Source organism: Gorilla gorilla, chromosome 15 (assembly GCF_029281585.2).
Source record: "Gorilla gorilla gorilla isolate KB3781 chromosome 15, NHGRI_mGorGor1-v2.1_pri, whole genome shotgun sequence".
Classification (NCBI taxonomy): Eukaryota; Metazoa; Chordata; class Mammalia; order Primates; family Hominidae; genus Gorilla; species Gorilla gorilla.
The window spans coordinates 32538014-32563968 of record NC_073239.2 but is presented as its reverse complement, the minus strand read 5'-3'; the positions used below and the strand labels follow the sequence as shown (position 1 = coordinate 32563968).

At 49.7% G+C, this 25955-nt stretch overlaps 2 protein-coding genes across 11 annotated transcripts in view; one reads left to right on the top strand and one right to left on the bottom strand.

The window, feature by feature from the left end:
- Positions 1 to 25955, bottom strand: part of NRL (neural retina leucine zipper) — a 33357-nt gene that overhangs the window by 4033 nt on the left and 3369 nt on the right. Inside the window, exons 1-2 of one of the 6 annotated variants that reach the window (XM_055362336.2) lie at positions 10653 to 10759; positions 380 to 605 (exon numbers count right to left, since the gene is read on the bottom strand). The exons of 1 other annotated variant lie outside the window; for it this stretch is intronic. Coding sequence is in view for 1 of the 5 variants with exons in the window: in XM_055362333.2 (XP_055218308.1) it covers positions 10653 to 10724 (72 nt within the window). In the remaining 4 variants the exon portion in view is untranslated. Of the gene's footprint in view, positions 1 to 379; positions 606 to 9371; positions 9692 to 10652; positions 10827 to 25955 lie in introns of those variants that run through there. 4 more of the 6 variants (XM_055362335.2, XM_063697760.1, XM_055362334.2 and 1 more) reach the window with 4 other exon arrangements.
- Positions 10325 to 20292, top strand: PCK2 (phosphoenolpyruvate carboxykinase 2, mitochondrial). Of its 5 annotated transcripts, none has more exons than XM_063697752.1 (11): positions 10354 to 10439; positions 10951 to 11030; positions 13071 to 13316; positions 14374 to 14558; positions 14646 to 14849; positions 15221 to 15408; positions 15730 to 15892; positions 16167 to 16385; positions 18920 to 19057; positions 19327 to 19422; positions 19677 to 20292. In XM_063697752.1, the coding sequence occupies exons 4-11, from the start codon at positions 14501 to 14503 to the stop codon at positions 20129 to 20131; spliced, it is 1521 nt and encodes a 506-aa protein (XP_063553822.1). In that variant the 5' UTR covers positions 10354 to 10439; positions 10951 to 11030; positions 13071 to 13316; positions 14374 to 14500; the 3' UTR covers positions 20132 to 20292. The 5 variants fall into 5 exon arrangements, with proteins under 5 accessions (XP_055218290.1, XP_055218291.1, XP_063553822.1 ...); XM_063697753.1 differs by lacking the exon at positions 10354 to 10439 and adding an exon at positions 10487 to 10619; XM_055362315.1 differs by lacking the exon at positions 10951 to 11030 and having other exon boundaries at positions 10325 to 10619.

The window sequence follows — 25955 nt, the reverse complement described above, 5'->3', positions numbered from 1 at the left end:
AGAGGCAAAGAGGAAGACCCAGGCCTCTCTCTTCCTGTTCCAGGGCAGGGTTGCTGCCCTCTCTATGGAACCTGTCACCCTTGAGAGGACAGAGGGTATGGAAACAGACACAGATTAAAGGAACTGGGTCTTGGCAGAAAGGAGATGGTGAGACACTGAGAGAGGTATCCAGAAAGAATTGGATGTACAGAAGGAGTAGTGGGGAAGGTTGTTTATCTTTCTGACGTGATAGCAGTGAGGGACACAGGCCAGTCAGGGTGGGAGTGGAGTAGGGTACCAAGGTGTTAGGATTCTTGAAAACAGACAGCAGAGAGCAGGTGTTAAAGAGGGGGTTCTAGGTGAGCGGCCTGACACCCAGGTAGGCCCTGGATATACTCACTTCAGAAATGGCCGAGAGGATGTGGTCAGTGCCAGAGCCAGACAGGCACAGCTTCCCAGGAGACTGAAGGCTCCATGGAGTAGGGCCTGGTGCCTCTGCTCAGCTCCAGGGGGCTGTGGGCACAGAGCCCAAAGGGCATTCTTAAAGGGCCAGCTCTCTGAGGTCATCTGTGGTCCTGAGGCCTCCAACCAATGAGGTAAGGAGATCATTTGCATATCTTATTGGCCTGGGGTTGGGGGAAATGGAGAGAGAGGAGAGTACAAGTATGCTTATTCTCAAAGAAGGAAAGGGAGCATCTTCCCCAACAAAGCTCCTCACTGATGATCCGACTCCCAAGTGCTCAGTTTCCCAGTTCGGACAGAAACATGGGTCTGAACCACCACCCCTCTATGTGAACACAACCCTCAGCCCTAGCCATGCATAGCCTGGGACTGGAAAAAGAGGACCAGACAAACTCCCAGCACCCCCACCTTCCAAGGCCCCGCAACCCCTCATCTGTCTTTGGAGACTATAAGCTCTCCCACGCCCACTCTCACCGGGCCTATTGGATCTGTTTCCTATTTTCAAGAATCCTCACATTTCTGCCTCTGCCCCACCTTCATGCTGACTGGTCTTATGCCCCTCATAGCCGTCGCATCAGAAAGGAAAGCAACTTTTCCCACAGGGGATCTCCAGGACTTGACCACCATATTTTGTCTCTCCCATTCTTGCTGATCCAGCCCCATGACAGGCAGCCCAGCTTGGGAGAAGGAGTAGGAAAAAAGAGAACAGGGAACTCTGTTCCTTCCTTCTGGGCCTCAAGGGACATTGAAACCTAATCACCACCAGTCCGTCAGAGACACTTTTGTAACTGGCCTCATATGCCCTCTGCTTTCTCTCACCTTTTCCCTGTGTGTGTCTCTGCCCCTCTCTCCTCTCTCACTCATTCTAGTTCCCAGATGGCTGAGGGGTGACCTATATTTTCAGCCTAATCCCCTAACACCTCTTAGAGCTATCATCCCTGAGTAGGAGTGGGAACAGGGATACTAGGAATTATCCAAGGAGATGTTTAAACCTGTCCGAAGCTGTTTAAATAGGGTCTATGGAGTTAAAGGCCACTTCCTACCTTCTGAGGCCACCCAAATACTCCCATGGGGTTAATAGTTCCTCTTTCTCAACACAGAGGCCTGGGTGTCCATCAGACCCCAAAGGTCATCATTTATAAAACTTAACCTGGTCCCAGCCTTAGATGTTGGGGAAAAGCTGGCAGATACAGATTATCTAAGAAGGTGGTTTCTGAAGTGTGGTCCCCAGAGCAGCAGCATCCATATCACCTGGGAACTTGCTAGAAATACATGTTACCTGATCTCACCTTAAATCTACTGAGTCAGAAACTTCGGGGGTGGAGCCCAGAAATCTGTGTTTTAAGGCCCTTCCAGCAAGTCTGACATGCTTGAAAGTTTAAAGGCCAGGCACGGTGGCTCATGCCTGTAATCCCAGCATTTTGGGAGGCCAAGGTGGGCGGATCACTTGAGGTCAGGAGTTCAAGACCAGCCTGGCCAACATGGTGAAACCCCATCTCTACTAAAAATACAAAAATTAGCTGGGCATAGTGGCAGGTACCTGTAATGCCAGCTACTCCTACTGAGGCAGGAGAATCACTTGAACCTGGGAGGCGGAGGTTGCAGTGAGCCGAGATCGTGCCCCTGCACTCCAGCTTGGGCAACAGAAAGAGACTCCATCTCAAAAAAAAAAAAAGAAAGGAAAAGAAAGAAAGTTTGAGAACCGCACAGAATGCCTGCAGTCTACCCAGCTTCCCTGGGGAGGCATGTATATATGTCTGTCTGTGCATGTGTATGTGGTCTCTCCTACCATGCTTTCCATACACATATTGGAAAACCTAGATCAGATGACATCACTCTCTTCCCACACCTGGGTTTCTGTTTTAAGGAGCAGAAACCATCGTCACCATTCAAGCTTCTCTGTGTGACTGCCTGGATCTACTGCTGTTTTCTCAAAAGAATAAAAAAGCCTAAGGCCTAGGAACCAACCACAAAATGGGAATGAGGATCATGGAGAGGCAGGACCCCACACACATGCCCATGGAATGTAGCTCTCTAAAGTGGACACCCAGGAAAGAGACTCTACAATTTCCCTGGTTGAAGAAGGAATGGGAAGTGTTGAGTGCAGCCCCTTTTTCATGCCTGCTCTGGCCTGGCCAGACACTTGCCCCCAACCAGCAGCTGTCAGGTCTGCACTGATCCTCTTGTTTACTGGAGGGCTCAAAGGAGAGGTGGGAGGGCTAAGCTGCTAACGGGCTAAGGGAGTCAGACTAAACAAGCTCAGGCGAGTTGAGCTGCTTGGGGCTCAGACCAGGCACCACTAAACCAGGGAAAGGAGTTGGGGGAGTGAGGGTTGGGCCCAGTCTGGGCCAGAGGAAAGGACCAAGGGCACAGAGAGGACAGTCTGTGGCAGTCAGTGGGGACCCAGAAAGCAGAGCCCATCTCCCATATCCACTGGAGACTGAGAAATGAATACTGAGACTAATGGGCTCAAGGACATCTAGGGATGAAAAAGATGAAGCCAGTGTGACTCCAGGAATAATAGAACAGAGGAAGGAGACTAAGGAGGCAGTAGGTGTAGATGTGAGATAGAGGACAGGACAAGTCAGGGTCTCCATGGGGATTTGGATTAAAGGAGACAGAAAGATGTAGGCACATGGACGAGATGGATAAAGAAAGGAAGTCTTCCAGGAGAGGACCAAGAAGGGAGTAGGGGACAACAAGGACTAGAACAGTAAGAGTGGTAGAAGGAAGGGACAGGACATAAGACTGGGGACCAAGACCTAGACACCAATACAAAGAAATAGACACATAGGCCACAGAGGAAGAGCAGTGGCCAAAAGACAGAAAGGTAGCAAGATACGGATGGAGTGATATTGGACCATGGGGAAAGAGGGGCAGGCAGGCAAAGGGCCTGCAGGAGTGGGGTAGAAAATGAAGAGGAAGGAGAGAAAATGAGACAGTCAGCATTCCAGGATGCTACCTCCTCTCCTCTGTCCTGCACTCTCATTTTTGGAACCCTGAAAGACTGGTTCTCATTCCTAGTTCTGGCTCCTGGTATCTAGATCTTCAGTAATAGTTCCAAATCCTCAACCTCTTCTTGGTGTACCTCCTACATTCTTTTGACAAATGCATATTAAACATCTATTCTGCACCATGTCCTGAGTAAGGCATTAGCGACCCCTCAGTAACTTACACTAATACCAGCCCTGACTTCAAGAAACTTACAGACTGATGAAACAGAGAAACATCAAATTATTGCCCTTTGGCTGGGTGCAGAGGCTTATGCCTGTAATCCTAGCACTTTGGAAGGCCAAGATGGGTGGATCGCTTGAGCCCAGAAGTTCGACACCAGCCTGGGCAACATGGCAAAACCCTGTTTCTACTAAAAATACAAAAACTGAGGTGGGAGGATCAGGAGCCTGGGGAGGATGAGGCTGCAGTGGGCCATGATGGTACCACTGCACTCTAGCTTTGGAGACAGAAAGAAACCCTGTCTCAAAAAAAAAAATAATAAATAAATTATTGTCCTTAGGCCCAGGCAGGAGTGGCCCCTGCCCTGGGCCCTGTGCTTTAGAAGGCTCCACTCTGGCCCTCCTCTGGCTATGTCCCACCACATGGGTGAGGAGTCCAACTCTCCTCTGCCCATACCTTAATCCTCTCAGGACCACACTCCAGATAGCTAAACATTCCCTGCCCAAAAGGCCCAAGCCCACTCCTAGGGCCCACGTGAACCTCTTCCCTGGGTTTGCCCTCCCACGGCTGGGCCACATGACTGGTTCACACATTCTGAGGTCAAAGGGTAGACAAGGGGTAGCTGCTTGCAGGAGGCTGTGGACAGACTTGGGATGGCCGGATGGGAGGTCCACATGGTTCCACACAAGGCCCCTTGCAGTCCAAGATGGTGTCAGGGGTAGGAGGCGAAGGGGGCCCAGCTGAGGGCCAGTGGCCAAAACTACATCCCCCTACACCATCACATTCTGGTGAAGAACCCTGAGGATTCCAAATAAAATACAAATCTGAACCTGGCCTTCCAGGCCATTGTGAAGTATGTATTTGTCAATATATTTGTCAAGGTAGAAGAACAGAATATATTTTGTGTAACAGTTTGTTAGCCTGAATTATACATTTTTTTTTTTTTTTTGAGATAGCTCTGTCGCCCTGGCTGGAGTGCAGTGGTGTGATCTCGGCTTACTACAACCTCTGCCTCCTGGGTTCAAGTGATTCTCCTGGCTCAGCCTATCGAGTAGCAGACATGCACCACCATGCCTGGCTAATTTTTTTTTTTTTTTTTTTTTTTTTGCACAGAGTCTTGCTCTGTCCCCCAGGCTGGAGGGCAGTGGCGCGATCTCGGCTGATGACAAGCTCCGCCTCCCAGGTTCACGCCATTCTCCTGCCTCAGCCTCCGGCTGGAACTACAGGCACCCGCCACCATGCCCGGCTAATTTTTTTTTTGTATTTTTAGTAGAGATGGGGTTTCACCGGGTTAGCCAAGATGGTCTCGATCTCCTGACCTCGTGATCCGCCCTCCTCGGCCTCCCAAAGTGCTGGGATTACAGGCGTTGAGCCACTGCGCCTGGCCTAATTTTTATATTTTTAGTAGAGACAGGGTTTCATGTTGGCCAGGCTGGTCTTGAACTCCTGACCTCAAATGATCCACCCGCCTCAGCCTCCCAAAGCGTTGGGGTTATAGGCATGAGCCACTGCGCCTACCCTGAGTTATACATTTTAATCTTTTTTTTTTTGAGACAGGGTCTCGCTCTGTCACCCAGGCTGGAGTGCAGTGGTGCAATCATAGCTCACTGCAGCCTTGAACTCCTGGGCTCAAGCTATCTCCCACTTTAGTCTCCCAAGCAGTTGGGACTACAGGTGCACACCACCATGCATGGCTACTTTTTTATTTTTTGTAGAGAAGAAGTCTCACTATGTTGTTCAGGCTGGTCTTAAACTCCTGGGCTCAAGTGATCCTCCAGCCTCTGCCTCCCAAAGCGCTGGGATTACAAGGCATGAGCCACCACACCCAGCCCATTTTAAATATTTAAACACAAGGTTTGAGGGCCTCTATTTGTACTCCTGCCGCAGGTCCTACATATGTTAGAGATGTGTCTACATAAAAACAAACCATTTAAACAGAGATGAATGTGCTATGAAGAAGAAGGGCAGGGTGCTATGAAATTTTCTTCCACGAAGACATACTCTAATACAAGGCCAGAGGGGATGCATCACAGGGACAGGTTGCCTAAGAAAGTCATGTTAAACCAAGACTGGTCAGGTGAATAAGAAGTGACCCTGCCTGGCCGGGCGCGGTGGCTCACGCCTGTAATCCCAGCACTTTGGGAGGCCGAGACGGGTGGATCACGAGGTCAGGAGATCGAGACCATCCTGGCTAACACGGTGAAACCCCGTCTCTACTAAAAATACAAAAATTAGCCGGGCATGGTGGCGCGCGCCTGTAGTCCCAGCTACGCGGGAGGCTGAGGCAGGAGAATGGCGTGAACCCGGGAGGCGGAGCTTGCAGTGAGTCGAGATGGCACCACTGCACTCCAGCCTGGGCGACAGAGCGAAACTCCGTCCCAAAAAAAAAAAAAAAAAAAGAAGTGACCCTGCCTGGAGATGTGGACAGGGTGGGAATTCCAGGCGGCAGAAACAACATATGCAAAGGCTGTGAGGCAGGAAAGATGTAGACATGTTCACAAAACTGAGAAAGGATCCATGTAGCCAGAGAGTAGAAAGCCTGGAAGGTGGGAAGAACAGTGATAGCTGAGGCTGGAGAAGTCAGCAGGGGCCAGATAATGCAGAGCCTGGGAGGTCACATTAAGGGTTTGGGCTTTATTCTAAGAGCAGGGAGAAGCTACTGAAGGGTTTTCAGTAGAAACATGATGTGATCAGATTTGTGTTCGGAAGGATCACGTATGTCAGCACTTTGTGTTTGTGGAGGAAGGCAACAATGAAATAAGAGTCAGATTAGAGAACTAATGCCATAACCAAGTTGAGCCTGGGGAATATCTGCAACTGGAAGCACACTCTGACACAGAAACTTGCGTGCAGGTGGTTTACGGGGGCGGGGGGGCACGGGGGGGACTTTCAAAGAAAGAGTAGCAGGATCCAAGAGAGGGAACAGTTGGATGGCACTGCAGTTGTAATCAGCTGAGCCTAAAGAGCTCTGGGGCTGGGATGGACCTTCAGAGTTGTCCCAAACTGAGACAAAGGGCTAGGCCTCTGTACTTTATAACAACCATTCATTGGATACATACTGCCCCCAGGAAGCGGGCATTGCATTTGGTGAGACAGCTCCCTTTGGCCACAGATAGTGCTCAAGGAAGTACTCAGCTGTGAGCCATCAGCAGCCAACACTCAGCAGCTGGAACAATGAGCATCATGATCCTGAAGCGGGAATCTGGGCTGCACACCACAGCATCACTACTCAGGGGCTGTGAGACTTCAAGGATGAACCCAGAGGCCCCGGAGAGGACAATGCAGATCACACTCTGCCCCCTGGTGGTACTCCTTGGACATGGGGCCAGCTGGTGGGCCAGGCTCTCCCGGCAGGGAACTAAAGAAAAGTGTGTGGCAGATAAGGGGAAATGAGCAGTGCAAGGAAATCTGCACGTGAGCCCCTTGCTCCATCTGCCTAAAGCTAGAGAAGAAAGTAATGGCGGGGAAGAAGAATTCAGAAACGTGGCACTCATTCATTCTTTTATTCAACCAACTTTTATTAAGTGCCTGTTATAGGCCAGGTACTGCTAGGAACTAGGAGAAAAACAAGACTGAAATCATCACTCTAGTGAGGATTACAGAGATATAAAAGTAACTACAGTATAGTAAAGTACAAAAATATAGGCATATACATGGGATAGAAGCAACACAGATGAAATAGATGTTCATTCTAAGGGACGAACAGAAAAGGCTTGTGTGTGTGTGTGTGTGTGTGTGTGTTTGAGACAGAGTCTCACTGTGTTGCCCGGGCTGGAGTGCAGTGGTGCAATCTCAGCTCACTGCAACCTCCGCCTCCCAGGTTCAAGCGATTCTCCTGCCTCAGCCTCCTGAGTAGCTGGGACTACCGGCGTGCGCCACCACACCGAGCTAATTTTTGTATTTTTAGTAGAGACGGGGTTTCACCATGTTGGCCAGGATGGTGTGTGTTTAATTTGAGTGCAGATGCCCAGAAAAAGTTCACAGAAGTGCTCTGGAAACTTCAGAGTTCAGTACGTAGGAGAAAAGGAGGCAAGTGGGGATGTGGGGGTGACAGCATTAGATAAATAGGAGTCAGATTATGAAGGACATAAGATATCATGTGATGGAAAGAGCCTTGAAGAGATTTTAAGCTTAAGAGTGATATGATCTAATTTTTAATGGTAAATCAAGGGGACAGTATAGGATTTATAGGGAGAGGGGGACTTGGTAATTAGAGTCAGAAAGATATGGATTCAGATTCCATTTCTCCTGCTAACCATTTGTGTGACTTTGAGCAAATGACTCTTTTTTTTTTCAATATACACAAAGCAATTTTATTTGTATGTACTTGTGGTAAACAATTAGAACATTTCATTCATAATAGCATAAAAGTATAAAATATTCATGAATAATTTTTTTCAGAACAGGAATGGAAGTTTATTAAAAAGCTTTAGAGCAGGAATGAAAGAAAGGAAAGTACACTTGGAAGATGCCCAAGCAGGCATCTTGGAGGTCAAGTGCGGCATTTGACCTTTGATTTAGGGTGTTATATGTTGGCATACTTCTAGGGTCCTGCCTCCCTTTTTCCTTGATTCTTCCCTTAGGGTGACCGAGCAAATGACTCTTTAAGCCTGTGTCCACATATGTAAAATATAGTTGTGAAACAGAATGAGATTATGCATGCAGAGTTGCTGACACAGAGCCTGGCACCTACTGTCCATAGCATAAACATTATTCTTCTCTCTTAACTTTCCAAGTGGATTTGCATGCACAGTGTGGGGAGTGGCTTAAAGGAGAGGGGTTGGTGTTTGGAGAGGCAGGAGTCCAAGAAGTGCCTTAGAAGCTATCACCTGAAGCCAGGTGAGAGATAAGCCCTGAACTAAGGCCCTGGCCATGGGGATAGTTGCAGACTTGAGGGCTAATTGAGAAGTACAATTCCAAAGGTCCTGGCATCTGATTAGCTATGGAGGATAAGAATAGTCTAGACTGATTCCCTTTGGGGCAACTGGCCAGATGACGGTGCCATTTGCTGAGGTAGGAAACCATGAGAGTAGGTGCAGGATTATGGAGAAGATGATGACCTTCAGGTCAACCATGCTGCCACCAGTGTGCACACCTTTAGGCCCAAAGGTGTGCCAAGAGGTATCTGTTTGCAACTGGGTAAGTGTGGACAGAGTTTGGATCTACGAACTGGGGGGAAAGAGATCCAAATACATATACCTGGGGTTGAGTGTAGGCTAGAGCCTGAGGGGGAAGAGACGGGGACCAGTAGCAAGCCCGTGGCTGTAGACCAGCTCTCCTTATCCCACTATGTTCCAGCATAGAACTCCAAGAAATCTGAGAATCAAGATTGTTTCTGTTGCAAGTGGCAGAACTCCAATTAAAATTAGCTTGAGCAAGAAAAGAAATGCATCGATTCCTGTAACTGAAATCAGGAATCCATTGCTCGCCATCTCCCTGCTCTGCTTCCTCTAGGCTGGCTTCTGTCTCAGGCAGGTTCCTGCTTTGTAGTGCCAAGCTAACACTCAGCAGCTCCAGGCTTGTATTCTACCAGCTCAGCAACTCAGCAGAAAGAGAGCTAACTTACAAAGTTTTATAAAAAGTCCCAGAGAGAGATCTCATGCCCATCCTTGAACATCCTTGATTGCTGTGGCCAGAGTGAGGAACACAAAAGTTGGCTAAGCTGCAAGCCTACCCCCAAGAGGGGTGACATCAGACCCACATGACAATACAGACTGAGGAGATGGTTCCCCAAAAGAAAATCAGGGTGCTATTACCAGAAAAGGGGAGTAGATGCTGAGCAGACACCCATCATAGATATGCTGAGTTCGAGATGCTATATAGCATTGTGGGTGATATCCAGTGGTCTCAGGTTGGAGAGAGATGTCCCAATGGAGGTATAGCTTGAGAAATCACCTGAGGACTTTATGATGGTAGTTGGGTAGGCAGATGAGTTTCCTCGTTGGATTGTGGAGAGAAAGAATGACCAGGCCGGGCGTGGTGGCTCACGCCTGTAAATCCCAGCACTTTGGGAGGCCAAGGCAGGCGGATCACGAGGTCAGGAGTTGGAGACCAGCTTGGCCAGCATGGACAAACCCCGTCTTTACAAAAAATACAAAAAATCAGCTGAGTGTGGTGGCAGGCGCCTGTAATTCCAGCTACTCTGGAGGTTGAGGCAGGAGAATTGCTTGAACCCGGGAGGCGGAGTGTGCAGTAAGCCGAGATCGCGCCACTGTACGCACTCCAGCCTGGGTGACAGAGTAAGACTCCGTCAGGGGGAGAGGGCATGTGCCGGGGAAGGAGAATGACCAGATCAGAGGACCAAGGAAGAGACCCAGGGGTAGAGAGACTCCACCATTTCATGGCAAGGCAGAAAGGAGCCTTGATCAGGAGGAGAAACGGGGATTTAGGAGTTGGGGACTAAGTGGACCTTAGCATTGGGCACTTGGACTACAGAAAGGCCCAGGACTCAGGGTGTCGCGTCCCCAGGAGGAGGAACTGGAAAGGCAATGCCCAACCCCCTAACTTCCAGACGTCTGGCCCCTGTAGTCTCCCGCCCCTGGCCTCGCCCCTCGTTCCTAGCTTGTTTGCCACCTAGTGTCTCTCCCGGGAGCAAGAGTCCTCAAAGTTACATCATGTGCGGCTGGGAGGGCGGTGGCGGATGGGGGGCGGGGCCTCGAAGTCGGGGGCTGAAGAGTGGACCCAGTCCTCCAATGGGAGAGGTGGGTTTGGCGGTTGGGAGGCAGGGGTTGGGGCGGCGGCTGGGCTGACCTGGAGCTTGGAGCCCCGGGGCCGAGGGAGCTGGCCTGCCCGGGGCGGAGGAAAGCTAGTGCCAGCCCTACCAGGTTCCGCCCCCGCGCCTGCCCCCCTCCTTTTTAAGCGCCTCCCGCCAGCCTCTGCTGTGGCTCGCTTCGCCGCGCTCCCTCCTTCCCCGCCTTCCATACCTCCCCGGCTCCGCTCGGTTCCTGGCCACCCCGCAGCCCCTGCCCAGGTGCCATGGCCGCATTGTACCGCCCTGGCCTGCGGTGAGTGACCCCCGGCCCGGGGCCCACCCGCACCTTCCGCTGCGCTCGCCCCCTCGGGGCTGCCAGTGGCGCTCTCCTGCTCTCAGCCTCCGCCAGGTTTCCCATCCTAGGCGGAGGCGGGCAGGGGCGACTGCTGTGGGTCCAGCCTCCCGCGCCGCGCGTCTCTTGGGAGGGCAGCCGGCCGGCGCTCCTCGTTTCCGCCTGCACCTCCCCTTCTCTGCCTCGCTCGCCTCTGACCGCGCGATCTCTATCTGCCACTCTCAGAACTTCCTCTCCCTCCTCGCTCCTCTCTGCTGAGCCGGGTCTCTGCATATCCTCCTTTCCTTCCCAGATACCTCCCTCGGACCTCTAACGGGCTCTCAGCCAGCGCCCCAGGGTACTTCGAGAGGCAGCAGGGCCCTGGGGACAAGGGTACGTGAGCCCCGGGAGACTGAGCTCAGAGCCCCCTAAAGAAGGTGGAAGGTTAAATATCCATTCCCGGCCTCTCCCGGACTGGAAGGACTGGAACCTGGCGGGAAGTCCAGAGCAGCCCGAGGGACCTGGGGCCAGGGGAGGGAGGCAAGCAAGGTGGGAGGAGGGCGCCAAGTTGCCTTCGTTTCTTACATAGCTGGCTTCTTCCTCCGTCCAGGCCTGGAGCCCCCAGGCTCGTCCTGTTTGTCTGCCTGTCCTCTTAGTCTCCTATTTATTCTCTGAGGCCTCTCTTCTCAGCTTTTGTCCCAGAGTCGGAAGTGACCCACATCTGTCGCACAGCCCGTTCCACTTGGGCAGCCCTTGTGGGTGGTCTCTGAAGGAAACGTCCCACTTAGAGGGCTGCAGGAGGGTGTAGGGGCTTCACAAGAGATAACGTGAGCCAGGCTCCAGGGAGAGAGAGGCTGTCCTCAAGACTGTGTGCTTGAAAACTGATGCTCACGGAGAACTTCCCTCTGAGGCAGGAACAGACCCAGGTCCCAGTAGCCCTCCTCCCCTGCCCCTGGGGCCACACTGATCATCTATCCTGCTTTAGCGGAAACCACCCCAGCTTCTACCCCAGACAGACTCAAGCTCCCGCATCCATGCTCTGAGCTTTCTTCCTTCCCCAGGCTAACACCCTCTGAGTCTGAGCTGCCAGCAAGCTGCTGTTCCACCCTCCCACCAACACCAAAGCTCTCTAGGCATGTGGCCTCTAGGAAGAAGAGCCAGGAGAAGCACAGGGTCACGTGGTCCTGGGTGTGGGGGCAGTTTCTGATGGGCGAGGCCTTGATAGAGGAGGAGAGTAACATCCCCTTCATGGTCTTTGCTCTCTTGGGTTTACTCCACCTTGAGTCCAGGCCAATCAGAGCAGACGTTGCTTCTCTGTCTCCCAGGGCCATGAGAGGACAGACAACAGGACGCTGGCCTCCTGAGAATTAAGCCCATGAACCCCAGCCAGTGACACTCATTCCCCAGTGGTCAACCTTCCGCAGAGTTCAAAAATACTTACCCGAGGGCAACATTTTATGCAACCATTGTTGGTCCAAGTGGGCAGCAGCAGATCAGGGCCTGGAAGCCCAGCATCCAGTCACCTATTCTCTGTGCAAGAGCCCTCATCTAGAAACCTGGCACTGGAAAGACTGTGACCTTTGCTTGGGGCTTTCATAGTCTTACAGCATACACACCAGAAGGAAAGAATAAAAACAGCTGCCATTTTAATTTATAAAAAACTATACTTGAAAATGGAAATAAAATGGATGAGGCTTCAAACACCAGACATATGAAGTTGTCACCTGGGCCCAAATTCTTGTCTTGACACTTGGCCAAAGGCCCCTACTCATTTCTTTTTTTTTTTTTTTTTTTTTTTTGAGACAGAGTCTTGCTCTGTCACCCAGGCTGGAGTGCAGTGTCCCGATCTTGGCTCACTGCAACCTCCACCTCCCGGGTTCAAGCGATTCTCCTGCCTCAGCCTCCTGAGTAGCTGGGACTAGAGGCACATGCCAGCACATCCGGCTAATTTTTATATTTTTAGTAGATAGGGTTTCACCATGTTGGCCAGTACGGTCTTGATCTCCTGACCTCGTGATCCACCTGCCTCAGCCTCCCAAAGTGCTGGGATTACAGGCGTGAGCCACCATGCCAGCCATCTCCCTACTTATTTCTAAATGTTGATTAAACAGTTAAACATGGGCATGGGCTACACATGCAGTAACATCAGCATGCCTACATGTATACTTCCACACAGCCAGGCATGTGCCTTTTTTGCTCATTTGGCCATATCTGTCCCTCGCTGAGCAGGAGACACCCTCCTCAAGCCTCATAAAGGCTACAAGATACATGTGTCCTGAACACATCCCACACACCAACTGCAACCTGCTCTTCATGGTCCCTGCATGCAGACATGTTTTAGCAGGCTGCAGCCCAAGCTTTCTGTCTCTCCACCACCTGCCTTGTCCACTCTCGATGACAGCAGCTAGCTCATTGCCTCTGTTTCTCCTATAGGCTTAGCTGGCATGGGCTGAGCCCCTTGGGCTGGCCATCATGCCGTAGCATCCAGACCCTGCGAGTGCTTAGTGGAGATCTGGGCCAGCTTCCCACTGGCATTCGAGATTTTGTAGAGCACAGTGCCCGCCTGTGCCAACCAGAGGGCATCCACATCTGTGATGGAACTGAGGCTGAGAATACTGCCACACTGACCCTGCTGGAGCAGCAGGGCCTCATCCGAAAGCTCCCCAAGTACAATAACTGGTAAGCCTTGGGCTCCACAACCTGCAAGATAGGTGCACTGAGGCCACTTTGGGTTCACCAAGGCAAAATCAACTTAACTAGAACATCCCAATGGAATGAACAAGAATGAGAGCTTTGGGGTAAACAGACTCAGAAACTGGGATTTGCTTACGCCTATAATCCCAGCACTTTGGGAGGCCAAGGCGGGTGGATCACCAGGTGTCGGGAGTTTGGGACCAGCCTGACCAACATGGAGAAACCCCATCTCTACTGAAAAAAAAAAAAATACAAAAATTAGCCCAGCATGGCAGCGCATGCCTGTAATCCCAGCTACTTGGGAGGGTGAGGCAGGAGAATCACTTAAACCCAAGAGGCGGAGGTTGCACTGAGCCAAGATCGCGTCATTGCACTCCAGCCTGGGCAATAAGAGCGAAACTCTGTCTCAAAAAAAAAAAAGAAAGAAACTGGGATTTTTTTTTTTGAGATGGAGTCTCACTGTATCACCCAGGCTGGAGTGCAGTGGCATGATTTCAGCTTACAACAACCTCTGCCTCCGGGGAATTGCCTCAAGCAATTCTCCTGCCTCAGCCTCCAGAGTAGCTGGGATTACAAGTATGCACCACCAAGCCCAGCTGATTTTTGTATTTTTAGTAGAGACAGGGTTTCACCATGTTGGCCAGGTTGGTCTCAAACTCCTAACCTCAAGTGATCCACCCACCTCAGCCTCCCAAAGTGCTGGGATTACAGGCATGAGCCACTGCGCCCAGCCTGGTTTGTAGTTTGTATTTTATTTTAATGTTAAATGAAGAAGCTGATATAAATAAGATCCTTTGCTTTTTTTTTTTTTCCTCACCAGTTCAGGGAGCTTTTGCCAGGGGCAGAGACCCCCAGAGGGCTGGGACCTTGGGGAACACCCCTTAGATGGGACAAAGCCTGGAGGAAGGGACTGAGATGTGACTGGGTGGGGAAAAATAAGGCCAACAGAAGACCTGGAGTCAAAGTTGGACTTGAAAAAGTGGGTCTAGGGACAAGGGAAACCTGCTGGCCACCATCTTCCTGACAATCCCCTCTCCCCCAGCTGGCTGGCCCGCACAGACCCCAAGGATGTGGCACGAGTAGAGAGCAAGACGGTGATTGTAACTCCTTCTCAGCGGGACACGGTACCTCTCCCGCCTGGTGGGGCCCGTGGGCAGCTGGGCAACTGGATGTCCCCAGCTGATTTCCAGCGAGCTGTGGATGAGAGGTTTCCAGGCTGCATGCAGGGTAACCAGGGCAGGGGCACAGTGGCAAGGGCATGGAAGATGTGAACAGGTTTGGAACCCTTCATCCAGGGGATGCCTTCCTCCACAGGCCGCACCATGTATGTGCTTCCATTCAGCATGGGTCCTGTGGGCTCCCCGCTGTCCCGCATCGGGGTGCAGCTCACTGACTCAGCCTATGTGGTGGCAAGCATGCGTATTATGACCCGACTGGGGACACCTGTGCTTCAGGCCCTGGGAGATGGTGACTTTGTCAAGTGTCTGCACTCCGTGGGCCAGCCCCTGACAGGACAAGGTAAGCACCTGCTCTGCCCCAAGGGGAACACAGAGGCCTTCTTAAACTCAGAGGAAATCCCAAATCCTACCTCTCCACAGACCCTAAGAACCTGTCCTCTCTGGCAACCTAATTCCCAAGATCCAGAGCAGCAGTCCCAGTAGAGGGATGAGGCTGTGTTTGCAGAGCACTTTGCACAAGACTGAGAAAAATCCGTGTCCAAGAATAGGGGCATGGAAGCTGATGGTTATTATGAGGTGGGGGGCTTCAGCCACCTCTTGGTGCTGCTACTGCTTCCAAGTGTCTCTCCTGCCAATCCCTGATCCCTCTGGCCCCTGACACCCCAGTTCCTGATGCCGCTGCCAGCAACCCCATGACCCCATTGTCCCCAGGGGAGCCGGTGAGCAAGTGGCCGTGCAATCCAGAGAAAACCCTGATTGGCCACGTGCCCGACCAGCGGGAGATCATCTCCTTCGGCAGCGGCTATGGTGGCAACTCCCTGCTGGGCAAGAAGTGCTTTGCCCTACGCATCGCCTCTCGGCTGGCCCGGGATGAGGGCTGGCTGGCAGAGCACATGCTGGTGAGGGCCTGGTGAGAAGCAGGGCAGCTGCCGGGGACAGGGCAGGGGTGGGGCCTGGCCAGTCTGCCTCAGCCTCACCTCCCTCCCGCCAGGTGCCAGGCTGGTGGGCGGGGACTCTACTTGAAGGCCCAAAGCTTTGGCCTCAGGCTGCTGAATGTTGAGGTTTCCCCTGCCACTAACCCAGGCCTGATGGCAGGGCAATCACTTATATAGTGAATAAACATTGGTCCTCCCTATTAGACCCTAGCTGCCCTTCCCCATGCAGACCATGCCCTGACCTTTGGTGACCTCTTTCTTATTCCCTCTCTCCCCAATGCACAGATCCTGGGCATCACCAGCCCTGCAGGGAAGAAGCGCTATGTGGCAGCCGCCTTCCCTAGTGCCTGTGGCAAGACCAACCTGGCTATGATGCGGCCCGCACTGCCAGGCTGGAAAGTGGAGTGTGTGGGGGATGACATTGCTTGGATGAGGTTTGACAGTGAAGGTGAGGGACTCTCAGATCATACTCTTGGTTCTGGCTCTTGTCAGAGCCTCGGGGTCTCCTCTCTAGTGTTCACAGTGACTTTGTCAGTGAGAAAGTTTCCTGAACACCCAACCCTGCTCCATTCCTCTGGCAGCCCAGCCACCCTAGAGACAGCCTTTCCTCATCAGATCTTGGGTCCATCTCAGGACAGGGTGGGGTGGAGCAGGACCTTCTTTGGTCTTACATCTCAAGTTTTCCTTGTTTGGTCCTTCCTTTCTTTCACTTCTCCTAACAGGTCGACTCCGGGCCATCAACCCTGAGAACGGCTTCTTTGGGGTTGCCCCTGGTACCTCTGCCACCACCAATCCCAACGCCATGGCTACAATCCAGAGTAACACTATTTTTACCAACGTGGCTGAGACCAGTGATGGTGGCGTGTACTGGGAGGGCATTGACCAGCCTCTTCCACCTGGTGTTACTGTGACCTCCTGGCTGGGCAAACCCTGGAAACCTGGTATGTGCGGTGGGGAAGGTGTGGCACAGCCTCCAGGCCTCAGCACCTTAATGGTGGAAAAGCTTTCTCCACAACCTCCAACCATCTTCTAGGACTGCCAGGAGGCACAGAAGTCATGAACGTTTGCAGTTTCCAGTCCCAGGCAAAATCTCAGTTCATGTCCCAACTCCACCAATCACTGGTTTTGTGATCTGGCTAAGTTGCTCAACTTCCCTAAGCTTTAGTTTCCACATCAGTTGAATGAGGGTAGTTGTGATAGTACCTATCTCATGAGGTTGTTGGAGGATTAAATAGTGCATAAAAAGGGTTTAGCACACTGACAAATACACAGTAAATTCTCAATAATAAATACAGGCTGGATTTTTTTTTAATGAAAGGAAAAGGAATGACTTTTGAACATTCTTACAGAAGGTATTGGGCTCCAAGCACTATCCATAAAGTTTGGCCCATTAGGAAAAGAGGAAAGCTGCCTCCTCTGCTCCAACTCTCCTCCTGCCACTTGGCTCCCACTGTCCCCTGTATAATAACCACTGTCTAAAGGTCAGTATTGTTACCCTCACCCTTCCCCTGTCCCTCCAAAGCATTCACCCCAATCCTTCCTACAAACAAAATCAGGTCAGAGCTTGAGTCTTTCCCAGAAGCTAGTTTCTGAATCCTGTCATTACCCTGGGCGCCTGGGAGTCCCACCTCTCCCTCAGCCCTGCACTCTGGACCTTCAGTATTCTTTCCATGGCCTTCTGCAGTCAGGCAGTCCAGACACCAAGAGGCAGGGGCAAAGAAGAGCATGGGAGGGGAGGCTGGCCTTGTAGTCACTGAAGCCTATATTCAGGTTTGCCAGGCTGGCCTAGCAGTCACCCTCCTTGCTTCATCTAATCACCCTTTATTTTTACTAACACCATCATTAAGCCCCCCTCAGCCTTCCCACCCAACTGAGAAATCGAAGAAACTTTCATCTTTCCCCACAGGCTAGTTCCCCAACCCTTTCATCATCTCCAGATTTGGGGGCATAACTAGGGCATCTTGTCCCCAGCTTCAATTCCCAGAATAATACCCTGTGTTAGGATTCTGCACTGGGTGCTGATGAAGGATGGCTCTTATCTGCGATGGCGGGCAGAAGCTGGCGGATGGGAGAGGGTGGGGATTTTGGCCCTGTGGCTTCCCCACTCCCCAGGTCTGACCAGCAACCTCCAGCAGAGAAGGCGCCATGTCCACTCAGGCGCCACACAGTGGTGCTTCATACATGTGCCACTGACTTAGTCCCAACCCCCCTCCAGGACACCTGAAGGTGCCAAGTGTGACCTGGGCTCCTGAGGTTATCCCTACCCATGTGATATCCCTATCTCTATTTTTCAAGCCCTATCACTTCATCAGGGTCTAAGCAGGGCAGGGAAATCACCAACATTTTGTTAGCTTTAAAACCAATTCCTTGCAGGGCACAGTGACTCACACCTGTAATCCCAGCACTTTGGGAGGCCGAGGCGGTTGGATCACCTGAGGTCAGGAGTTCGAGACCAGCCTGGCAACATGGCAAAACCCCGTCTCCAATAAAATACAAAAATTAGCCAGGCATGGTGGCTCATGCCTGTAATCCCAGCTACTCAGGAGGCAGGAAAATTGCTTGATCCCAGGAGGCAGAGGTTGCAGTGAGACGAGATCGTGCCACTGCACTCCAGCCTGGTGACAGAGTGAGACTCCATCTCATAACTAAATTAAATAAATAAAATCAGGCCAGGAGCAGTGGTTCATGCCTGTAATCCTACTACTTTGGGAGGCCAAGGTGGGCAGATCACCTAAGGTCAGGAGTTTGAAACCAGCCTGGCCAACATGGTGAAACCCCATCTCTATTAAAAATACAAAAAAATCAGCCAGGCATGGTGATGGGTGCCTGTAATCCCAGCTATTGGGGAGGCTGAGGCAGGAGAATTGTTTGAACCTGGGAGGCGGAGGTTGCAGTAAGCCAAGATTGCACCACTGCACTACAGCCTGGGCAACAGAGCAAGACTCTCCCTCAAAAATAAAAAGATAAAATAAATTCCTATTTGCATTTGGATAACTTAGAAGAACCTGTCTTCCCCGGTTTGCTGACGGAAAGTCAATTGTCTGAAGTACTAAGCTGACATTCTCAGTTTTTGCTTTAGGTTTGGGTATTTATTTAAATAATAATCTCATAAATAATGAAATAGTTTCTGGGGGAAAAATTATTATAACCTTATGCCCATATCTAACCCCATTCCCTTGAGCCCTGGTCAGTGCCAAGTGCCAGTAGCTTGGCACAAACATTAGTGCCCTGCCAAACCCCAATTCCTCTCCCACTCTTTTCTCACATAGCTCAGCTGGCCGCACCTTCATGGCTAAACAACCTGAGCTCTTGGAGATGCCCTGGCTCCCTTCTCTCTGCTCCTTATCACACAAGGTTCTAGGCAGCTGATGAGGCAAAAAAAAAAAAGAACCCTGCAAGAATGTGTGCCCATGTATGTGTGTGTTGGGGGTCGACATGACCTTGGAAATAATAGTGTTTGTATTTCCTCTGCCAGGTGACAAGGAGCCCTGTGCACATCCCAACTCTCGATTTTGTGCCCCGGCTCGCCAGTGCCCCATCATGGACCCAGCCTGGGAGGCCCCAGAGGGTGTCCCCATTGACGCCATCATCTTTGGTGGCCGCAGACCCAAAGGTAAACAACATATGAGCTCCATGTTCTTGGCAAAAGGGCTATCTCTGTATTAGGGCCTACCTCCCTCCCTCTGATCCAGAGCCTCAGCCTGGGTCTCATCTGTCTCCAGAGTTCTCCCCTGGTGAATGCAAACTTGGGAGGAGGCAAAGGGTCTGAAAATGGGATAGCCGAGGTCTTAGGAGAGAGAGTACCAGTCAAGCTCACCAGAAGGGCTGGAGTTAGGGTCCAAAGAAAAGGGCTGCCTGTGACTCTGTTCATTGGTGATCTAGGGGTACCCCTGGTATACGAGGCCTTCAACTGGCGTCATGGGGTGTTTGTGGGCAGCGCCATGCGCTCTGAGTCCACTGCTGCAGCAGAACACAAAGGTGAGCACCCTCGCCATTCCTCCCTCTCCTCTGTGTGCACACAGCACCTCCTCTCTCCCTTCCTGAGCCAGACCTTCCTTTTGTCCACCCCTGGAGTCTGATATGGCCCCACCTCTTCCCACTTCTATCTTTTCCCCATCCCTGAAGATATTCAGAACCATAAGCCTTTCACAGCTTCCTCCAACTGGATGCAGGGTGCCCTTCCCTTCCCCAGTGAGAAGGAAGACTCCTTACCCATCTTGCTTCCCCCACAGGGAAGATCATCATGCACGACCCATTTGCCATGCGGCCCTTTTTTGGCTACAACTTCGGGCACTACCTGGAACACTGGCTGAGCATGGAAGGGCGCAAGGGGGCCCAGCTGCCCCGTATCTTCCATGTCAACTGGTTCCGGCGTGACGAGGCAGGGCACTTCCTGTGGCCAGGCTTTGGGGAGAATGCTCGGGTGCTAGACTGGATCTGCCGGCGGTTAGAGGGGGAGGACAGTGCCCGAGAGACACCCATTGGGCTGGTGCCAAAGGAAGGAGCCTTGGATCTGAGCGGCCTCGGAGCTATAGACACCACTCAGCTGTTCTCACTCCCCAAGGACTTCTGGGAACAGGAAGTTCGTGACATTCGGAGCTACCTGACAGAGCAGGTCAACCAGGATCTGCCCAAAGAGGTGTTGGCTGAGCTTGAAGCCCTGGAGAGACGTGTGCACAAAATGTGACCTGAGGCCCTAGTCTAGCAAGAGGACATAGCACCCTCATCTGGGAATAGGGAAGCCACCTTGCAGAAAATATGAGCAATTTGATATTAACTAACATCTTCAATGTGCCATAGACCTTCCCACAAAGACTGTCCAATAATAAGAGATGCTTATCTATTTTACACCAGATTTGTGCTGTTTTCATTTCCCACCTATCTTCACAGGCTTCCCTCTAACACCTGTCTCACAATCTTCTTCTTCCAGCCCCTAGAAGAAGCACAGCCTGGCACAATCAAAGATCTGTATTACAGGCAGCTCCAGCACTGGGTCACAAGACATAGGAATTGCTGGGAGAAGGCACTATCCACTCTATGTCCTGAGTTCTTAAAAAAAAAAAAATGGTGAGGCTGGGCGTGGTGGTTCACGCCTGTAATCCCAGCACTTTGGGAGGCTGAGGCGGGCAGATCATGAGGTCAGGGGATTGAGACCATCCGGGCTAACACAGTGAAACCCCATCGCTACTAAAAATACAAAAAAAAAAAAAAAAAAATTAGCCGGGAGTGGTGGCGGGCGCCTGTAGTCCTAGCTATTTGGCAAGCTGAGGCAGGAGAATGGTGTGAACCCAGGAGGCAGAGGTTGCAGTAAACCAAGGTCGCGCCACTGCACACTCCAGTCTGGGCAACAGAGCGAAACTCCGTCACAAAACAAAAAACAAAAAAAAAAAAAACTGAGGGCCTCAGCAAGCTGCTCAGTACAGCCCCCAAGCCTAAAATTCCTGATCTCCCACTTAGATTGCAGAAGCCTCTACAACTCCATTCTCCAGTGAAGTGGCTTCATTGTCAGTTCTCGAATTGGTTCTTCCCCCTGCCTGACCTGGCACTGGGAGCTGCATAGTATTCACGGAAGCATATTCAATATTAGGACAGCTAACAACACTTCTGTAGCACCTTCTGTGTGCCAGGCACTGCTGAGACCAGCTCGGTCACAGAGACCCTAACCCAGCAATGCTAGAGGAATTAAAGACACGCACACAGAAATATAGAGGTGTGGAGAGGGAAATCAGGGGTCTCACAGCCTTCAGAGCTGAGAGCCTCGAACAGAGATTTACCCACGTGTTTACTGACAGCAAGTCAGTGATAAGCATTGTTTCTATAGATTATAGATTAACTAAAAGTATTCCTTACGGGAAACAAAGGGATGGGCCAAAATAAAGAGATGGGCTCTGGCTGGTTATCTGCAGCAGGAGCATGTCCTTAAGGCACAGATCGCTCATGCTATTGTTTATGGTTTAAGAATACCTTTAAGCGGTTTTCTGCCCGGGGTGGGCCATGTGTTCCTTGCCCTCATTCCGGTGAACCCACAACCTTCCAGTGTGGGTGTCATGGCCATCACAAACATGTCACAGTGCTGCAGAGATTTTGCTTATGGCCAGTTTTGGGGCCAGTTTATGGCCAGATTTTGGGGGCCTATTCCCAACAAGGCAGTGTTCTAAGCACATACCTATCAACCCTTTGGGGGAATTACCATTTTACAAATGAAGTAACAAAGGCACAGAGAGGTCAAGTAATTTGTCCAAAGCTTCACAGTTAGTAAACAATAGAGCTAAGGGTTAAAGTGATAAAACTGCAAAGACATGTCTTTCATAGTAGTATAGACATCTAGAACTGCAAGGACCTTAGAAGTCACCTATTCCGCCGGGCGCAGTGGCTCATGCCTGTAATCCCAGCACTTTGGGAGGCCAAGGAGGGCGGATCACCTGAGGTTGGGAGTTCAAGACCAGCGTGGCCAACACGGTGAAACCCCTTCTCTACAAAAATACAAAAATTAGCTGGGCATGATGGTGGGTGCCTGTAATCCCAGCTATTTAGGAGAATCACTTGAACTCGGGAGGCAGAGGTTGCAGTAAGCCGAGATCGTGCCATTGCACTCCAGCCTGGGGGACAGAGCAAGACTCGGTCTCAAAAAAATAAAAAAATAAAAAGTCACCTATTCCGTGTTTCTCAAACTTAAAAGTGCCTTTGAATCACCTGGAGATCTTGTTAAAATGCAGATTGTCACTCAGCAAGTCTGTAGTAGCCTCAAGATTTTGTTTTCCTTACAAGCTCCTGGGTAATGCTGATGCTGCTGGTCTGTGGACTACAGTTTAGCGTAGCCTAAATTCATCTGAAATAAACTTTGGAGAGTAATCAGGAAAACAGTGCAATGATCTCACATGAGTCAGGGGCATCAGCTTAGGATAACTTCTGTGCAATCTGGATCAGGCTGAGAGAATGTATAACCTAAGGTGGGTAGTACGGTAGTCTTTACCCAGAAAAAGGGAACAAACTTCAACAAATAAAATGGAATTATTGGGAACTCCCTCAAAGGAAAAAACTAGAAGAGGAAACACCAAGTGTTTTCATAGGAAATGCCAGTGACCAGCCAGAATGTGTAAAAATCTAAAGGTCAGAGTGGAACAGAGGTTAGAACAAAGTTAGCAGTGGAGTATATTGTACTTTAAAACACAGCCAGCCAGGTGCGGTGGCTCACACTTTGGGAGGCCGAGGTGGGCAGATCACCTGAGGTCAGCAGTTTGAGACCAGCCAGACCAACATGGTGAAACCCCATCTCTACTAAAAATACAAAAATTAGCCAGGCATGGTGGCCCATGCCTGTAATTCCAGCTACTCAGGAAGCTGAGGCGGGAGAATCACTTGAAACTGGGAGGCTGAGGTTGCAGTGAGCTGAGATCACACCACTGCACTCCAGCCTAGGCGACAGAGTGAGACTCTGTCTCAAAAAAAATAAAATAAAATAAATAAAATTTAAAAATTTAAAAATAATAATAAAACACAGCCAAATCCTTAGCTTCATAAATAGCATATGATAACTGAATACCGTCAAAAGCAACATAGCACAGGTATTAAACACAGAGTAGACTTGAGCCAGAGGTGCCTCTCAGTTGCTTCATCTGTAAAATGGAAATGCCTACACTTTACAGTCTTGTTGGGAAGATTAAAAGAGTCAGTGGAATAAAGCACTCAGAACTATGCCTGGCACCGAATAACCATTTAATACATGTTAGCTATCATCACCTTTCCACTTTATAATGATTAGAGTAGGCCCTGTAAGCGTATATTACATATTGCTGACTCTACAGTTTAAAAGGAACATGAGCAATGTAAATAAAATCTAGGAGAGAAAGAAAATAGATTTAAAAATAAATCCCTCCAGCTAAGAGGCAGGGAACTGGGGTTCCAGGCACCTTTCTGGTATCTTCTAAATGCACAGGGACAAGAAAGTGTTAGCCTTAAAAATTATTTTTATTAATTAGAATAAAATGGGGCTGCATGCCCTTCAGCTCCAGATAACTGATAAAATATAGTTAACACATTATAATCTTTTTATTTTAAAATAAAACACAGATACAGAAAACCATCTAAAACAAAGTTATGGCTGAATAAACTATCATAAAGTGAACACCTTTGGAACACTACCCAGGGAAAGAAACAGAACTTTGCAGACACCAACCCAGCCCCGCCCCGCCCCGACCCTGTTGCCCATCTCTATCATAGCTACCCCTTCCTGCCATAGTGGATACTATGGTGAGTAATAATTACTTCTTTGCATTTTTTTATAGTTTGATCACCTAAATGTAGATCCTTAGACACTATAGTTTAGCTTTGCTCCCATTTAAAATTTTTTTCATATGTCTTTCAAGTCTCTATCAGTGTACAGATTCCCCCTCCATTCCTTTCTTTTCCTTCAATTTACCCATTGACGAATCCAGACTCAGATGTTCAGTGTCTAAATGCATTAACTCACTAGGGATTGCAAAACAGCCATATTTGAGTTGTCATAACAGTTGCAATAATTTTATAAAATGGACATTCTATTTCATTACCCTATGGTATTGTTTATATAGAAACAGCAGGATAACTGCTTAATTCTTTATTTACCATCTTCAAAAAAATGATTTGATTTCCTATTATCCTTCGAAAAGGTAACCAGTTAGTTACACACAAACATTATGAACTCATGGATTTAAACATACTTAGTGTTTATTAAATTGACCTTATTAAATGTTCAAATTGTCCCACATTTGGCTATGGAAGCTGGGCCAAAAAGAGCTGAGTCCTTTTGACATGATACATACTCCTTGCTTCCCGGCTATCTGGTATAAGTTGCTCCATGCTCATCGTGTTCATTTCCTTCCCCAAACCTGGAACCAGCTTTTTCTCTAAGAAGCTCTGGCTTCTTTCAGGGGGAAATGGCATTTTAAGACCACAGTCTGGATGCTAGGAGTGTTCATTGATACTGGATTGGTCATTGTTTCTAGATCTTTTTGGTGGATAGCGACAGAAGATAAAACCTCATGAACTCATACTGATATGTTCTATTCAAAATCAGGGCTAAAGGGTTTTCTGGTGTTTTCTTGAAACATGGTCTTGCTTTGTTGCCCAGGCTGTAATGCAGTAGCGTGATCACAGCTCACTGTAGCCTCGAATTCCTGGGCTCAAATGATCCTCTTGCCTCAGCCTCCCGAGTAGCTACAGGTGTAAGCCACCACACCTGGCTAATTTTTTTTTTTTCAGAGATGGGGTCTCACTATGTTGCCCAGGCTGGTCTTGAACTCCTGGTTTCAAGCAATCCACCTGCCTCAGCCTCTCAAAGTGCCAGGATTACAGGTGTGAGCCACTACTCCGGGCCACTAAAGGGTATTTACTTATATTACATCTATAGCTCCTACCCTACACGCAGAAAAATCTGATTCTTACAGACACAAGACATGAGAGTATTAGAACACCCCATAGTTACTTAGTGGCTTTCTAGTCAACACATTTTAAGTCCCTAGGTAAATTATTAGCACACTCTCCATTTCCATCGACACAGAGAATACTGTAAGGCAATGTTCAAACACATGTATGAGCATCAGTCACTTCCAAACACGGAACTGTCCCAGGAGCTCTGTGTGGTCACCAAGCTGGGAGCTGCAGTAGAGGAGAGGAGGACAGGGTTAGCTAGAGAATGAAAACGCTCCTTTCCTTCTCTCCTCACCAGCCCAGCCTGCCCTCTAGTGGAGATGCTAATGAGCAGGAAACAGGCCAAGATAGGTCAGGCAGGAAGTCAACTAGCTGACATTTACTTAGCAATTACCAGAAATTGTCCTAAAATGGGTGCTGAAGGTAGAAAAACCTCTCTGTGGCTTTAAGTGACTTTAAGTGCAACTGGAGAGAGTAGAGGTTACCCAAATGAAAAGTGCTTCACAAACTGTAACCACGCAACGTACCAAATTTCAAAATCAAGACAGCATAGGCAAAATTTAGTCTATCAAAATGACTTCACCATAATTATTTTTAAAGATATGCCATTTTATTTATTTCAATAGACACACTGTATACCCTAAGATATAAATGCTCTTACACATTTTGAAAAACATTACAGGTCATAGTGAGATAATCAAGTTCATAGGCTTAAAAATCTTTTACATGCTGCCAGGCGTGGTGGCTCACACCTGTAATCCCAGCACTTTGGGAGGCCTAGGTGGTCAGATCATGAGGTCAGGAGATCGAGACCATCCTGGCTAACATGGTGAAACCCCGTCTCTACTAAGAAAAATACAAAAAATTAGCCGGGCGTGGTGGCGGGCGCCTGTAGTCCCAGGTACTCGGGAGGCTGAGGCAGGAGAATAGCATGAACCCGGGAGGCGGAGCTTGCAGTGAGCCGAGATCGGTCCACTGCACTCCAGCCTGGACGACAGAGCAAGACTCCATCTCAAAAAAAAAAAAAAAAATCTTTTATACGCAAAAAAATTAATCAATGAACCCAGTGATTAATCTTATATTCTTTCCCATGTGATGTGAAG